This window comes from Brachionichthys hirsutus, chromosome 21 (genome assembly GCF_040956055.1).
Source record: "Brachionichthys hirsutus isolate HB-005 chromosome 21, CSIRO-AGI_Bhir_v1, whole genome shotgun sequence".
Lineage (NCBI taxonomy): Eukaryota > Metazoa > Chordata > Actinopteri > Lophiiformes > Brachionichthyidae > Brachionichthys > Brachionichthys hirsutus.
This window is the reverse complement of record NC_090917.1, coordinates 2818247-2834013: the sequence shown is the minus strand read 5'-3', so window position 1 is coordinate 2834013 and position 15767 is coordinate 2818247. Positions and strand designations below refer to the sequence as shown.

The window sequence follows — 15767 nt, the reverse complement described above, 5'->3', positions numbered from 1 at the left end:
AAAGTTGAAACCATATTAATATTTTCATACGCAATGACGTCAATGCCCAGGTCTGTTACTATTTATTTTCCATTTCCAATACTGAAATCAAAGGATTCAAAGCTATATATTTTTATTAAATATATTATTTTATAATGGGCTCGCTTAGTCAATTTATATTTGAACTCTTTGATTTAAGTGTAATTGATTCATTTAATATGAATGATTTATTTTGAAAGGCATGAATCCAGAACAACAATGACTTCCGACAAGAGACTCTGACGTCTCACCTGAACGTAATTACGTCACTTCCTGAATCAGAAACTATCGCAACACGGAAGTGTGAGTAAAAAAAAAACAAAGCATCGTTCCAGTTTGCTACGAGTTAGTCCAGAGGAAGAAACGTCAACATCGTTTTTCATTTGATATTCCGCTTTCTGACACGGTAAGACGAACACACGACGGTGTCGGCTCTATAGCCGGCTGTAGTCCGAGACCGATTTGAGAGAGCAACCGAGCTAAAAACACGATTTAAGAGAGACTAGCGTTCGTGACAGGCCTCTGATCACACAAACTAACTGCTAAGTAACATTATCCGGTGAACAATGACGTCATGGGCGGGACAAACATGGGCTGGAATAGGCGTCGAGCGTCGTGTGTTTTCTTCAGGTTGTTCTATTATTCCTTCGGCAATGGTGTATAAAGTTTACAGGGACACAGCACAGTAGAGCGTCAGATTAAAAATAATCATAATAACAACGTGTCTGTCATTCAACTGATCAAAAAACCATTTGTTTACCAACATCAATGCTTTCTTTCTAATGGGTATCTGTTTAGTTTTAGCGTTCTTTTCCTTGTGTGTGTTTTTTTTTAAACAGATGAGCATCCTATTTGGGAAAAAGAAAACTCCAGAGGAGTTGCTGCGGCAGAATCAGAGGGCACTCAACAAAGCCATGAGAGAATTGGACCGAGAGCGCACGAAAATGGAGGGGCAGGAGAAGAAGATCATCGCTGACATAAAGAAAATGGCCAAACAGGGACAAATGGTAAGATGGGGGAGGGGGGGTAACTTGTTATATATTACAAATATATAGATCTCTTCTGAAGAATTGTTAACCGTGATTGCATCTTCCCTTAATCTCCGCAGGACGCCGTCAAGATTATGGCCAAGGATTTAGTTCGTACGAGGCGCTACGTCAAGAAGTTCATCTTGATGAGAGCCAACATCCAGGCCGTCAGCCTAAAGATACAGACGCTCAAGTCGAACAACAGCATGGCGCAGGCCATGAAAGGGGTGACCAAAGCGATGAGCACGATGAACAAACAGGTTTGTGAGAGCAATCTGTAAATATATATACGGTTTAATGGAGATAAACAGCGAGCCTCGCACGTTGATAGCAACGCATTTACTTTTATCTCCACAGCTGAAACTGCCTCAGATCCAGAAGATCATGATGGACTTTGAACGACAGAGTGAAATCATGGACATGAAGGAGGAAATGATGAACGACGCCATCGACGATGCTATGGGTGATGAGGATGATGAGGAGGAAAGGTAAGAGACGGAGCTACTAACTGGTTGTAGATTTCTGACGTGATTTCATTTCCTTAATCTGGTATATAATAAGCATGCAAAAATGTATTTTGTATTTACTCCCACGAATTAATGCCTGTATCTTTTATATTTAGCGACGCCATTGTATCCCAAGTGCTGGATGAGCTGGGTCTTACGCTGTCTGATGAACTATCAAGTAAGTAACACGCCAAGCAGTGTGATGTCATCACGTTAATCTTACCTGTCTCCTGCGTGGGACTTTACATTTGTTCTCAATATTTCCATGCCCCGTTTGCGTGTCCGTTTCAGATCTCCCAAGCACCGGGGCAAGTTTGGCGGCGGGCGGAGCGAAGAAGGCGGAGCCCCAAGCTGCTCTGGCTGATGCCGATGCTGACCTGGAGGAGCGGCTGAATAACCTCCGCAGAAACTGAGCGTGAAGTCGATAGATGTCAGCCAAGCGAATCGATGCAGAGGTCGTTCCAGATATGAGGGTGCTGAAGGTTTAACTGGCGTAACGCACTATTTCAGCATACAGTTTGCATTATAAAGGTGTATGGCTTTCTTTCTGACGTGTTATTTTGTGTAAATTATCTATTAAATAAAAATACCTGCAAGCATCATTATCCTTCATGCAGTAGGTCGTTGCCAAATCACTCCAATTTGCTGAAATGTGAAAGTTTAGTTCGGTTCGTGTGAAGTGGAAACTTCTCCAGTTGTCACAGTTTAAATTAACACTAAAAAATAAAATGTTTAAATGTAGACAATTGAAAGTTGATCAGGTTGACAAAAGTCCCATCTTTGTGTTCATCGTCCTGGCGTGGCATGATTTATAATATTTTCAGGTTTCTGCGTGGTGAACGTTGACTTGTCGTGATCTAGCTGAAGATGTCAAATGTTCTGCTGAGTGGGCCTCAACCCCGTACAGTTCCTCATGACTCTTGTTTTTTCACCAAAAGGTTGATGAGTCAGTGTTTAAGATGTACCATTTTGCTTTTCTTTGTCTAATAAAATAAAATTTCCCCCAATTTAGCTCGTTGTCTGTCGAGTAATTTCACATCTACATTTTCCACGACGTACTTTTGTTTGACAGTTATTGGACGTTCCCTCTTCTTTGTGGTGCCTGAGAGAATAGCCCTGATGGGAGTTATCGGTGTTATATCAGGTCGAAAAATCCAGCCAGCAAAGCGCGTTACAAACTTGTGTTGGAGTTTTAAAGGCCTGGAAAGTGACTGTTAAAAGATGCAATTCAAATTAAATGTCAGGTTCATATTGATACACCATAAAATATGGGTGCTGTAAGTATGCAATGTAACCAGGACAACTTACCTGAGTAGTACAATTTTGATGTACTTAATAATTCCAGTACTTGGTTACCTCTTCACAACCACATGCACCACTTAGCATTTATGCATAGTGTGATATATTAATACAGCATCAGCCGATTATGAAAGGGTTAAACACTTCTACTGTATGAGCTCTTAAATATTGAAGCTTACAGAGATTTCAACCTTGGTGACTAGAGGAAATAAATCTATACACTCAGTCACATTTTATGCAGACTGATCTTCTCACAGCTTAATGAGTCATTTTCATTCACGTCCAGATGACTTGAACATATCAAAGCCACAACTCGGAGACATTTTTATAAATATCAGCAAAAAGAATGTGCAGTCGAGACATGTTAAAGGTCTAAATGAGGTCAATTGGAGGCAATATTTCCATAGGATAAAACCCTCCATATTTATTGGAAAGGCTTTTTACTCTTGTACCTCAATAGCTGCCTTCAAATCACTTTCTTTCCATTACTTCAAAACAAAAAGGGTAAAATAAAAAGCAGGAATTATAGACCCGAATTTATTCCAAAACAAAAAGTCACTTTCGAAACAGTTTTTCAACATACAATTATGGAACAATATCGAATCTACTTTCAACATTAAATTATAAAAAAATAACAGGCATGTTTTATGTACATTTGTATCGTAAAGATATGTACAGAAAAAAAAACTGCCAAAATCTGCTTCTACATACGCCTGGCAGTTGAAGCACTGAAGTTGCAGAAAGCTGTTGAGCGAATACACTCAAAACGAAGCCGCTGCCTGAAGTCAAACACTGAGACGAGCTCTGACAGAGAGATGAAGTGTTAGCATGTTTAACAGCCGACTGGCAAGCACTGCAAGAACTACAGCTAAAAAGCTTGTCTAAAAAAAACAAAAGAGAGAACTCCCTTAAAGGTCAGTTAACAGCGTCCTCAAAAGACAAATGCAAACGCACAACTTGCTTGTTTACTGGATGTAAGCATATTGAATAGATTGGAAACATCGAAACTAAGACCGCAACGGTACTTTGTTATCAGGTGAGGCTGAATGCAGCAGTTCTGAGCCAAAAGACATGCTTTCAAGGACAGTATTTTATAGTCGCTGTAGCCCCGCGAGTTGAGATTATTCTCCGTTCTGGGGTTAAGCCATGCGCCCATCTCTTTTTAAACAGCTAAACAGATCCATGCAACTCACAAGAAAAAAGTAACTAATAGAAACAAAATGGGGGAAGAGAAGAGAACACTGAGAATCACCCGTCTAAATTTCCAAGCCTTCTGTCTTAAATTTTGTTCTTTTATTTTTACACTGGATTGGCTAGAAATGCAAAAAAGTGTAAACAAAAGGAAAAAAAGAATCAAGGACACACTATAGGGCGTAATATGCTGCAGGATATCAGCTGCCGTGTCGAATGAAGCATTTTCCAATCCGAGTTTGGAGCTCTTAATGCCGTGCAGGTTTCACTTCCGACAGGTCCGGTGAGGGGTGTGTTTTTTGGGCACCTCGATGCGACATCGGCTTCGGTCATCCAGCCAAGGCAGCTCAAAGTTCCTGGAGGAAGAATAAATATCTGACCTTTTTGTCGTAACGTTTAAAAACAAGCGCAGAGATGTAAATGTGTCCGTTCTACACTTCAAATGAAAAACAAATGCAAAAAAAAAGCAACTCCAACTTACTGTTGTGACAGTTTGGGCAGCGGCCTACCAAATGCCACCACGGGCAAGAAGGGAGTGATCACTATCATCTCAACTGGCAGGACAAACAAAACGGAAAAAAATGAAAGAGTAATAATGTCTTAAAGCCGCTGAAAACCATCCGTCTTGTTAGAATGCATTCAAGCGGTGGGTTTATTTTCAGCTGCTGGATATGAATGAAAGCAGATGTACCATCTTCAGTGTCGGGATAGAAGGACGAGAGCTCTGGCTCGGTCTCTGGGACGACCTTTTTCCTGTTCATGCGCTGCTGCAGGCGCTGAAACATGCGCTGCTCTCTGATTCGCTGGATGTCCCACCTGAAAACACGGAGCGTTAATAAAAAACCAGCAGACACGGATGCAATGGCGATTCCAAGACGTTACTATACCCTTTCAGTCTGAAAAAAAGCAGTATTTCTTCATGCTGTGATTTATTTTTACATTTATTCCTGAGAAGTTTTGGACACTGCTGGAAAAAAAAAAAAAATGTCTGTAATCGGTACCTTTTCCTCCTTTTCTCATCCAACTCCAGCTTCAAGTGTCGCTTCAGAAACACACCGTCATCCAGCGGCTGGATTGCGAAGGAAAATTTCAAACACGTGATTAAAATGATCAATTAGCGGTAGAATTAGCGGCGCGTCGTCTTCTGGCGCGTCTCACCTCAGACGGGTTAAAGGACGGGTCCTCGTTTAAAGGCTCCATGGGATTTTCCCTCCAAGACGGAACTACCACGTAAAGAAAGCAGGAAAAGGTTCATACGTAGCATGTTCAGCGACACTTGTTGGATATCGTGATTAAAGATGGGATATAGGTTAGGCTTACAAACAATCAGCATATCATGTACTAGATGAGGAGTCCACTCACTGGCCACCTCTTCCTCCTTCTTAGGGGAAGTCTCACGCAGAGGGGACAGAGGAGGCTGGTTCCAACAACAGAGGTACATCTCTGTCGTAGACATGAAGGGCAGATCGTCGATCTGACAGCTCAGCCCAGGCTCCTCTTTGCACGGGAGCGTAATGTCCCTTTCCGCCCCCGGCCTCGTCGGGACGGCCTTCTCTGGGGTCTCCTTGCTGCGCAGCTCCCTCTGATTGGGAGAGCCAGGCTGAACGTCAGCTTTCTGGGGGCTCAGTTTGGCACTTCTGCCGCGTGATTTCTGCACTTTTGGATCACCGAAACAAGATTTCCTGCAAACAAAAAAGCCGAAGTTAGAGAACACATAGACAAAGACATTTGAAACCACGACTTCCTACGTCTTCGGAATGTTGCTGATAAATTCCGGCAGGTTTCTGCTTTTCTCGAGGCTTGATTAAATACACGATGCCCATTTACCTCTTTTGACCTTTGCCACCCCGACTAAAGGGAAGCGGAGCGGCGGGGTTGGCCAGCGGACTATGCTCCGCATCCAGATCCCACATGTCCTCCTTGTCAGGGGTCCACGGTTCCAGGGGCTGGAAAAGCCGCTTGTCACGTGGCGGGTCTTTCTTTGTGAGCTGCAGGCGACGCTCCATGCGTTCAATGCGTGCTAGCAGCTGCAGAAGATGAAGACATTGATCTGCACAGGTTTCTTTTTTTGTTTTGTTTTTTTTTTAAATAGAAATAAAGACAAACACTTGCTTCTACATACCGTCTCCTTGTCTGCTTTGAGCTCATCTATTTCCTTGTCCTTGTTCTGCAGCTGTTGCTGCTGCTGCTCAATGAGGTCCAGCTGCAGGAGGAGAATCTGCCGGAGGCAGTTGGCCTGCGTGTGGGGGTTGGCGGGGGTCTTCCTGATGTTCCTCCACTTGCCCTCGGAAGAAAGTTCAACCGACGCCGCGCCGAGGACCCCGGGGACGACCCCCCCCTTGCCGCTATCGTCAGCGGCAGCATCCTTGGGGCTATTGTTCACCGCCATCTGGGGGTTATCCATGGTGTCGGCAGAGAGGGGTTTACCTTTCACTGGGGTTCCCTCACCCCCCATGAGTCTGGCAGGGGACAATACCCCCACGGTTTTAGGGTTTCCTTTAACAAGTTCTGTAACCGTGGCAGCGAGAGAGACTTTGCTCGCCGTGTAATTCCGGTCTACGTCCTTCGACTTGTCCGGGATCTCGGCCCCCTGGACGGTTTTAACATCTAGAACCCCCCCGAAAGGCTCCCCGTTTAGGCTTATGGGGCTCAGGGTTGCGGCACCGAGGTGCGTTTTGTCAGCGTCCGGCTTGTAACCTGTGCTGGACAACAGTGCGGCTCTCTCATGGCGAACACAGCGACTTCTCATGCTGCAACGCCTCGGCGATGCAATTCACATCTTCCTCCCCATGAGAACGGAGAGGCCGCTGCCCTACGAAACAAAAAGAGGAAAAGTACATTTAACTCTCTGTGGACTGAGAGCGGAGGCTTCTCTGCCACAGCCGCAAAACGCTTGGACGAACCGGAGAAAAGCCACAATACGAAGTGTCGTCTGGCCCTTCTCCTAAAACCATTAGCGGGGCTTGAAAACCAAGCTGCCTTCATCTATGTTGCCACTGCGGCGCTAATTTGGAGGTAAAAATGGACAATGTTTGCGAAGAACGTAACTCAGCACTGCGTGAAAGGCAGACATTTTAGTGCGACGGCTTCAAACAAGGACTCGGGAGTGGCTGTGGAGGACACTGGCATTCGCCGTTTCCTCCATTTTGGTTCTCGCGAAATCATGAAAAACAATAACAGCTAGCTAGCTAGCTAGTGTTAGCCGGCTAGTTTAGCCACAAAACACGCGTCCAGAAGGAAACTGCTTCCAGCGACCACGTTGACGCGCACACGAGTAAGAACCATATGCGCTCAGGAGTCCGAATATGTTTGCTCCGTGCTTACCTCGACTAAAATTCAGAGTCCACCTGCAAGTGACTTCATGTTCCCTCCTCAAGACTTGTTTTACAGCGCCTACGAATGCGCATGCGTAAGTTTTTAGTTGGCCATTTCTTATTTTGAACGCATTATTGAGAACGATGCCACCAGGGGGAGACAGAGACCCACAGTATATTACACAGCGTAATATGTCGGTAAGATAATTAATGGTGCATAAACCTTTTCTTTTGGCTTTTATCATAACACTACATAGAAAACAAAAATGAATTCTCTCTCCACTTTTAGGGCCACTTCATCATTATTCACCACCGTTTGTGTATTCAGTAAACGATCTTTTTCATATACAGTCCAGTTTTACTGTCCTGCTATATTCGCCCCAACGCCAGGGGGCGATGAGACGCAATCGACGACGTAATAAACCAGGAAGTTGATTACTTCCCCTTCAGTAAAAATGACAACAGTAGCGCCTAGCTTCTCTGAAGAAGGGTTCTCACACTAATTGAGATAGATTTCCCAAATATGACACTGTTTAGGCCGATAATGTAAAAGCTAACGTTGACAAAAAAGTGTGTTTTGAGAAAAGATTTGTAAGCGTTGGGTAAACTGACAAATAATTACGCCGCAGCTAGCGTTAGCGTAGTGTATCGCTTTCGTATTATTTTAAATTTGCCCAGCGGACATTAACTTGCACAGAAAAACTAACATTATAATTTCTCTGTTTTAAATTTTAACCACACGACTCTAAGATGTATCGGAGAGGCGTCGGTGCGGGAGCTGTTGCAAGAAAGAAGCTTGCAGAGGCAAGTTGCAGTGCGACCATTGTCCAAGATGTTTCTGTGTTTGTCCACAGGCGCACTTTAATGTCTCACTATTTTCTATTTAGAGCAAATATAAGGAAAGAGGAACCGTTATTGCAGAGGACCAAATCGTCCAAGTATGTGCTCTGAGGTTTTTCTCGTTGCACATTTGTCTATTGATATTTTCCTTTGTTATATTGTAAATGAAATTTACATAAATCTCCGTTTGTTTGTTTATTTTCCAGATGTCTAAGCAGCTGGAAACATTTAAGTCCAACCTGGAAGAATTTGCGAGCAAACATAAACAAGAAATCCGGAAAAGCGCGCAGTTCAGGGTTCAGTTTCAGGAAATGTGTGCCACCATTGGAGTTGACCCACTTGCTTGTGAGAAACATTTGAAATATAATATGTAAAAATTCTCTTTTTAAGGATTTGTGTTTTTAAAGCTAAAAATTGCTTTTTAAAACTTTCTTTACTTATTTTTTTTTCCAGCTGGCAAAGGTTTCTGGTCTGAGATGCTCGGTGTTGGTGACTTCTATTATGAACTTGGTGTGCAGATTATCGAAGTGTGTCTGGCTCTGAAACACAGAAATGGAGGTGTGTAAATTGACAATTGTGTCTTTAAACAGCAGTTGCAAGTCAAGTAACGAATCATGAACCCGTGGTGTGATGATTACACGTTTTACTGATCTCTGAACTTTGCATGTTTTCATTCAGGGCTTATCACTTTGGATGAACTCCATCAGAGAGTACTGAAGGGACGAGGTAAATTTGCTCAGGATGTAAGCCAGTAAGTGTCACTAATTTAATATTTCATGTTTAAGTGGAAATTCCGAGTTCATGATAAATAGATCATTTAATACCTCTGTGTGGTCTAAAGGTATTTGTTTAATCGTTGTATATCCCCAGAGATGACTTGATGAGAGCCATAAAGAAACTGAAAGTCATGGGAAATGGGTTTGGGATGATCCCCGTTGGTGGTTCTTACCTGGTCCAGTCAGTCCCTGCAGAGCTCAACATGGATCATACTGTAGTTCTACAGCTGGCCGAGGTAATTCGGAGTTCCTAGGTTAATTCGAGCATATTTTAAGACGATTTTTACATGTTTTGAAAGAAGAAGCCATCTGGTTAGCAATGTAGCAAGCTTTTTATTTATGTACCTGCCCCATGAAAGATAGAAAAGAGAGATAACGTTTGATTGTGTCTTCATTCATGTACAGAAAAAGGGCTACGTCACAGTGAGTGAGATAAAGGACAGTTTAAAATGGGAGAAGGAGCGGGCTTGCCACGTCCTGGTAAGTACACTTCGACTCGGTTCAGATGACCCTTTGATAAGTATCACTGTTGCCCCGTCTACCCTAAAGCAGGGTATGAGCCGGTCTAGAGAAATACCTCATTACAAACTGCGGAAAATAAGGTTGTAAACAAGATATTTAAGGGGCGGCTGAGTGCTACACTGATCTGAACCTTCACTCCCACTATTCCAGGAGCACCTGCTGAAAGAAGGTTTGGCTTGGTTGGACTCTCAAGCAGCTGGCGAGTCACAGTACTGGCTGCCTGCTCTCTTCTCTGAGCTAACCTCCCGTGACTTAACCCCAGAGGAGGCCAATCAGATGGCACCTTAAGAGACGATGACGCTCTGAGACACGCTGGTCAGCTTCAGGCTCATGTGAAGGACTTGGCTGTCTGTCTGGTGGAATTCCCAGGGATTATTTACTGGATATAAGGAGGTTAAACTTTATATGCAACAAGTACTTATACTGAAAATTTTCACCTCGCTGGATATGAAAAGCTGTGTAATATTTACTGTTGCTTTGCTGATGTCATGATTTGTGGGTGGTTAAAGAGTTTTCTTAATGTATAGATTGTATTATAACATGTGATTATTATTTTCATGTATTAAAAAGAAACGACTACATCTACTGTCAGCTGGTTTGACTGCATCTTAATTGGGCTGTACTACATCGTTTTTTGTCTGTTTTGATAAAGTATTACACATGCTGTGTAGCCAATCAGAAAGCATTATAGTGGCATATTGAGTGCGGGAGAGGCAGAGAAGTGTGTTGGAATAAAAAAAGGATAGTTATGAATCAGACTTATGTCAAATTAAAAATGTTTTATTTTTTTCGTTTTTTGGCTGTTCTAAGAACCAAACCATTTCTATTTTGAAAATAACAATTATGGCAGTTCACTGTGACTGATGGTATAACACGCAGCAATAGCAGTATGTTTCTTTTACACATTACCCAACCTGTAAGACATTTAGCTATGGCTGACAGCGTGGCGCCGTTGTCACAGCTCGTGGCCGTAAACGTGATCCTCGAACGCCGACTGCTCCATGTCGTCGCAGAGAATCGTGCAGAAGGGGCAAATCCTGTGGCACTGCTCATGCTCCATCAGCTCCTGTTTTGTTATGAGGGGGAAGCGCTCCTGGCAATGACGACACACCAGCGACTGCCAAGAACAGAAATAGAAGTAGCAGCGCAACAAATGCGGTAACAAAATAGGGAGCGGATTACGTTTGAAGCCCGCTTCAAAAATAAATGCAAACAGAAGAGTGAGTCTCAGGCTTGTGTGGATATCAAGCGATCCCATCAGGGAGTTGTTTCTCTTCTCATTCCAACTTTTTCAAAATACTTTTTTATTTATTATTCTTGTTTTGTAATTACGCTTGAGTTTGGCTTACCTCTTCCTCTTGCTCTACAAAACCACCTGCAAAACAAAGGGAAAACACCAGATCATTTAAAACTATTGTTTTATTTACATTCTTTCACTGGGCTGCAGCGGAGTATTATCATCGTATAAGAGGTACGCAGGGAGAACAGTTCGGGGGCCGTTCCTCACCTGTGCTGTCGCACCGGTTGTCAGCGTGCCGAGGCGTCTCTGGCTCCTGCCGTTGGGTGGGTGAGGCGGTGTCGGGCTTCACGTGTGATGAGTCAGCAGGAGGAGCGGCATGGAGGTCAGCAATGACATCGTGCAGATTCTCCACTTCACTGGTCAGAGTCTGACAAGAGGAAGCACAGTTGAATCAAGACGGGTCCGTAGCACGTAACGACCCTTTGGATTGAGTTTGTGTAAATTTGCCTGGTTTTCTCTTGCCAGCTCTTCCTTCTCTTGGCTCATGAGTGCGATCACACGTTCCTTCTCTTTCATGACGCTGTCCTTCTCGGCGATCGCTTCTTGAGCCTCTCTAAGCTTAATCTGAAACATAATAAGGGGCGGAAACAACTCACATAAAAAGGGATTTTTTTTTGTATTTGTGTACATTTCCTGGGAGCATAATTATTTTTCTTATTTGTTCCCACCCTTAGATCCTCATCTGGACAGTTCTGCAGTGTCTCCTGCAGCGACAGCCTCTTGAGCAACTCTTGGTTCTCTTTCTTTATGTCGTCCATGTTTTGTGCCAGGATCTGCAACCTCTGCAGATCCGCCGAGAGCCTCTCCCTGTCTTTCTCACTGTTTTGGAGGTCAACCTCCAAAACAAAATGTCAGAAATAACCGGGACAAATGTTAGGATTGGTGAAAGCATCTGTCGGCGCCTTTATTATTGAGATGAGAAATGGCTTCACCTCATCTTGTGTTGATGCTCCGTCTCCTTGCTCAGCAGCATTACGTTCCTGCATCTCAATCCGATTCGTCGACTGGGTCGACAACTCCTAGGAGTAACATCCAAGTTTAGGGTTAGCAGTAAAGGTACAAGCAGCGAGTTCCAGTCCAACATCAAACTGTGGAAAACGACACGATAAAGGTATTTCTGGGACTGAGGAATGAGCTTTAACCACGTTGCTCAGCCCTGGATTGACGCCAAACCTTGAAGTGGTCCATTTCTCCCAGCTGCTGCTTTAAGTTTTCATGTTGTGCCTTCATTTGTTCCAGTTCTTTAACCAGTTCAGTCCTCTCTTTCTCTTTCTGTTCATTCTGCCCCTTTAAAAACAAATCACACTTTCTTGCATGTGTTGATTATCACCGCGGTCGCGCGATGAATCGCAAACAGACCTGCAAGCTGGCGACCTCTTGCTGCTCCTTCTCCAGAGCCTTTTTTAAGCTGCCGTTTTCTTCTTTTATCTGACTCAGCTCTCTCTGGAGTCCGGTCTTCTCTCGTTTGCTCTCTTCAAGCTGTTCCTGGGTTCAACAAAACACACTGAACGCTCATTTACTTTGGCCTCCCGGTTTCATGTGTCTGTCACTGTCCGATTGATACCTGTGTCGTGACGATCAGGAGATCATCGTCCGGGTTGCTCACGCTTTGCTCCACCGACTGTCTGAAACAGAACGGAGCGCTGGCTCCTCGCACTTGGCCAGTACTGTCGATGTAGCAGAACTGGTAGAAGTCAATCTCATCCTTTGGCAGATAATACTCTGATGGGACAGTAACAGGAAAGACAGCTAAATATCTGAAATAAGGAAAATCGTGCCCATTGCAGCTGCTTGACCTCTGCTCATAGGCAGTAGCGTTGAACGCGCCACTCCTGTACTTTTATTAGTGACACAAAACTAGCTGTAATGCTACCGCCTGTTAAATATAGTCATAAATGATCCCATCAAGACCACCGTATTATCGACTGCTCGTATATTTACGGGCATGGCCCGACAAAAAAGAGGATGGTCTTTCATTCTTAGGTTATTTTATGCTCATTATTTAAGTCACAAGTCAGTGGCTCAGAATGACAATAATGTCAGAGCTATTTCCGGGACAACACGCCATCCAACAATTGGCCTTTCTATTCACAACTCTCCGAAGGTTCACGGCAATTTTAAGAATAAACATGTAACTGATATCTTTGTTATACAACTATATGTTAGCTATTCTAGCAAACGAGGCTATGCCTATTTATAATAATGTATATCCACTGAGATCAGCAGTTTGACTTTGTCATCCTTAACAAGTTCTCACCCTTAAAAACTGCTTGTCTCGTGACCAACGTCTGCCCGGCTACATCCAGGTATGGCTCCACCCACACAAAGGTGTGATAATCCTTTATGGTGACCCACCCGACCTGTATGACAAAAGATATGCAAAAAAAAAAGAATCATTTTTTGCAATCCGCCCTCAGAAATAAGAGCAAAGGTTATCGTTTTCTCACCTTAAAGATGCCCACCCAGTCTCTGGGGTTTGGCTGGAAGGCATTAGTGAGGGTGTAGGAGCACGTGACGGGGGTGGAGAGTGGGTAGGAGGGGGGGACAGCGTGGAACCCCACCTGGGAGAAGGTGGCCGCTGCCTCTGTGGAGCCTTCCATACTGAGTAAACACGTCATGTTGTCTGATTAATCACAGCAGGTGCCACAAGACGGTACAACAGGAAGCTCCACCTGTGCTTTACGCGCTACCTGGTGGCGGTGGTGGGGATTTATTTGTTTAATGCGTTTCCAGTCTTGTTTGTTTTTGTTTTGCACATTTTTTTTAAATTCATGATTGTGTATCTGTGATCGACGAAAAATACTTTTAATAGGAAATAAGATTCACACAAACGATGCGGCAGCGATTGTATTTATTGTGCTATTTAAAAAAAAAAAAACTTTTCAGGACAGTTTAACTTTAAGAAATGCAGTAAAATCCGGAAACCGAAAGAAACAACAAGACCTAATTCGAAAGATAACATGATACAGTTTTTACATTTTTACATTTATTTGATGATGATTCGTTTATTTGTGTCTATAAATATATAGATTTAATATATTTAAAACACAGACATTAAACTCACGTTTGCTGTCACAGAATCGACTTCAGCCCTCAACTCGTCCGACCCAGCCGCTGTGGTGCGTTCAGGTGCTGCACGTAAATGTCGGAATTAAACTTCAGCGTCGTTGCTGCCTTTGGATCAACTAAAAGCTGACAGACTCCTAATATGCTCCAATGCACCATACTAACTGCTCACTACCATAAAATAGAACGGATTCCACTCAAATATTTCAATAATATGTTTATGGCTAAATATGTGCATCCTTTTTTCTTAATGTTGCACATACCCTTGGTGAAATAGTTGATGATCATAAACACTAGCATTGGGTAATATTATAGTTGTCAGTAATATACGTATAGGCTTTAGTTAAATTGTGAGATTTTATGGGGGGAAATTATCATCTTAGACATGGACAGATCTCCTCCGACTTTCAAATGAATTTGAACAACACAAAAAACACACATCAAAGGCTTTCCAATGTAAATTGTATTGTAAATGATTGGCAAATGTTATTTCTTATGCATTGTAGGATAAAAACACAAGAGGGAGCCAAACTCCTTTTCAAGGAGAGAATGACAACGTACAGTTCCTCTGCAACAGTGAGGATACAGGCACCTCTTAATTAAACCTGACAAAGGGGGAAATGTTTACGTTTACTTCACTACTATGTCTGATGTGTTTGTCTTGTCGTGATTGAAGCTTTTTCGGTGAATACTGCTAAAAAAAAAACAACAACAAAGGTGCATAATTTACATTGATCAAACAGTTCTTGTTTAAGACACTGCAATCTTTTAAAATAGCAAATTATATATAGTGGAAAAAGCGTAATCCCAACAATGCCTAAACAGCTAAATTCACCTCAGAATTCATTTGGATGTCTCGTCAACCCTTCGAGCTCGGGCGAAATCAGCATTCTGCAACCATGGCAACAACACCATGCATGTAGCTATCCATGGGTTATGCCAGTAGCTTCTGGGTTTTAGCTTGATTTCGTGTTAAAACTTACGGTGCTTTGATAATGTTCTCATATTTACGAGCAGTGTCAGAAGAAGTATTCAGCCTTTTTTTTTAACGCAAGTAATAGGAGCAAAGAAAATCTGTTTAAAATCAACTACAAGTAAGAGCCGAGCATTTAACAGGAAATTATTATCAGCAGAGTTTGTGGCCTGACTTGTGTTCAAAGTGAAGATAATTTTACCACATCCTGCCTTCTGAAAGCTGATAATCGTTAGAAGGTAAGAGATTTAATACTGTCTACGATCTGAAGATGTTTAGTGGATGCGACAGCGCTCAGTGTGACCTTATATCTGGTTGAGTAAATACGATTCAAAGCAGTTGATTGATACTGGTTAACTTTCTCACAAGGAGGTTTGATATGACATTTGATCAGTTTGATATATAAGTGCAATATTTTCTTACATTAAAAATGATTGTGTCTGCACTTCAGGTTCAGGACAGTAAAATGTGTTACGTGATATTAGGTTCTAAGCTCATACCCAGAGCTGCAGCAATACCAGGAATGTAATACTATTATCATACTATAATATTACTATTATTTTTTCCAATATCTACCACAGTTTGTCATTTGCAGCAAATTACATCAGTGCTGGAATCTCGCAGGTCGTCCTTTTATAATAATAGACCATTAATTCAACTTCAACTGAAGTTACTCAATTTCAACTTGGTTAAGAATATAGATATTCAGCCTGTTCACTTACAGCAAACATTGCCACAGTGATTTTCAGCAGAGATTTAAATTGCACAAGAAGAGCAGATGAAAAACACTTCTCCTATTTCAGTCAACAAATATCAGGGATGATCCCTCTCCGTTTGCTCCCTGCTGAGATCTCCTGCTCATTTGATCTCCATCATGAGATATCAGGTGTTTGTCCCCGCAGCATCTAATTGGTCACCTGGTCCACTGCTGGTC

At 42.7% G+C, this 15767-nt stretch overlaps 4 protein-coding genes across 5 annotated transcripts; 2 read left to right on the top strand and 2 right to left on the bottom strand.

The window, feature by feature from the left end:
* The first annotated feature begins 297 nt into the window (after positions 1-297).
* Positions 298-2563, top strand: chmp2a (charged multivesicular body protein 2A). The gene is made up of 6 exons (XM_068754434.1): positions 298-424; positions 858-1025; positions 1127-1306; positions 1404-1534; positions 1669-1730; positions 1844-2563. Exons 2-6 carry the CDS (start codon positions 858-860, stop codon positions 1963-1965), a joined length of 663 nt encoding a protein of 220 aa, XP_068610535.1. The 5' UTR covers positions 298-424; the 3' UTR covers positions 1966-2563.
* Positions 2564-3215: 652 nt separating this feature from the next.
* On the bottom strand, positions 3216-7430 carry msl1b (MSL complex subunit 1b). Of its 2 annotated transcripts, none has more exons than XM_068754458.1 (9): positions 7367-7430; positions 6165-6854; positions 5870-6069; positions 5363-5724; positions 5201-5265; positions 5044-5111; positions 4734-4858; positions 4524-4596; positions 3216-4398 (listed from the first exon to the last, which is right to left on the bottom strand). In XM_068754458.1, the coding sequence occupies exons 2-9, from the start codon at positions 6789-6791 to the stop codon at positions 4308-4310; spliced, it is 1611 nt and encodes a 536-aa protein (XP_068610559.1). In that variant the 5' UTR covers positions 6792-6854; positions 7367-7430; the 3' UTR covers positions 3216-4307. The 2 variants fall into 2 exon arrangements, with proteins under 2 accessions (XP_068610559.1, XP_068610560.1); XM_068754459.1 differs by having other exon boundaries at positions 5405-5724.
* A 676-nt stretch (positions 7431-8106) lies between these two features.
* On the top strand, positions 8107-10085 carry snf8 (SNF8 subunit of ESCRT-II). The gene is made up of 8 exons (XM_068754317.1): positions 8107-8160; positions 8244-8294; positions 8403-8541; positions 8650-8754; positions 8875-8947; positions 9067-9208; positions 9378-9452; positions 9645-10085. The coding sequence occupies exons 1-8, from the start codon at positions 8107-8109 to the stop codon at positions 9780-9782; spliced, it is 777 nt and encodes a 258-aa protein (XP_068610418.1). The 3' UTR covers positions 9783-10085.
* Positions 10086-10235: 150 nt separating this feature from the next.
* calcoco2 (calcium binding and coiled-coil domain 2) lies at positions 10236-13926 on the bottom strand. Its single transcript, XM_068754316.1, has 12 exons — positions 13859-13926; positions 13242-13395; positions 13052-13154; positions 12359-12516; positions 12154-12279; positions 11968-12081; positions 11727-11813; positions 11463-11630; positions 11242-11358; positions 11002-11161; positions 10844-10869; positions 10236-10611 (listed from the first exon to the last, which is right to left on the bottom strand). The coding sequence occupies exons 2-12, from the start codon at positions 13392-13394 to the stop codon at positions 10450-10452; spliced, it is 1374 nt and encodes a 457-aa protein (XP_068610417.1). The 5' UTR covers position 13395; positions 13859-13926; the 3' UTR covers positions 10236-10449.
* Between the last annotated feature and the right edge of the window lie 1841 nt (positions 13927-15767).

Excerpts from the sequence above, each read along its gene's own strand:
- chmp2a (XM_068754434.1), top strand. The coding sequence starts at position 858 with ATGAGCATCCTATTTGGGAAAAAGAAAACTCCAGAGGAGTTGCTGCGG. Across the intron at positions 1,307-1,403 it reads TGAGCACGATGAACAAACAG|CTGAAACTGCCTCAGATCCA; the intron begins GTTTGTGAGAGC and ends TTATCTCCACAG. Across the intron at positions 1,535-1,668 it reads GAGGATGATGAGGAGGAAAG|CGACGCCATTGTATCCCAAG; the intron begins GTAAGAGACGGA and ends TTTTATATTTAG.
- msl1b (XM_068754458.1), bottom strand. The coding sequence starts at position 6,791 with ATGAGAAGTCGCTGTGTTCGCCATGAGAGAGCCGCACTGTTGTCCAGC. Across the intron at positions 6,070-6,164 it reads TCAAAGCAGACAAGGAGACG|CTGCTAGCACGCATTGAACG; the intron begins GTATGTAGAAGC and ends CATCTTCTGCAG. Across the intron at positions 4,859-5,043 it reads GATGAGAAAAGGAGGAAAAG|GTGGGACATCCAGCGAATCA; the intron begins GTACCGATTACA and ends CCGTGTTTTCAG.
- snf8 (XM_068754317.1), top strand. The coding sequence starts at position 8,107 with ATGTATCGGAGAGGCGTCGGTGCGGGAGCTGTTGCAAGAAAGAAGCTT. Across the intron at positions 9,209-9,377 it reads TAGTTCTACAGCTGGCCGAG|AAAAAGGGCTACGTCACAGT; the intron begins GTAATTCGGAGT and ends ATTCATGTACAG. Across the intron at positions 9,453-9,644 it reads AGCGGGCTTGCCACGTCCTG|GAGCACCTGCTGAAAGAAGG; the intron begins GTAAGTACACTT and ends CCACTATTCCAG.
- calcoco2 (XM_068754316.1), bottom strand. The coding sequence starts at position 13,394 with ATGGAAGGCTCCACAGAGGCAGCGGCCACCTTCTCCCAGGTGGGGTTC. Across the intron at positions 13,155-13,241 it reads ACTGGGTGGGCATCTTTAAG|GTCGGGTGGGTCACCATAAA; the intron begins GTGAGAAAACGA and ends TTTGTCATACAG. Across the intron at positions 11,814-11,967 it reads GAGAAATGGACCACTTCAAG|GAGTTGTCGACCCAGTCGAC; the intron begins GTTTGGCGTCAA and ends TGTTACTCCTAG.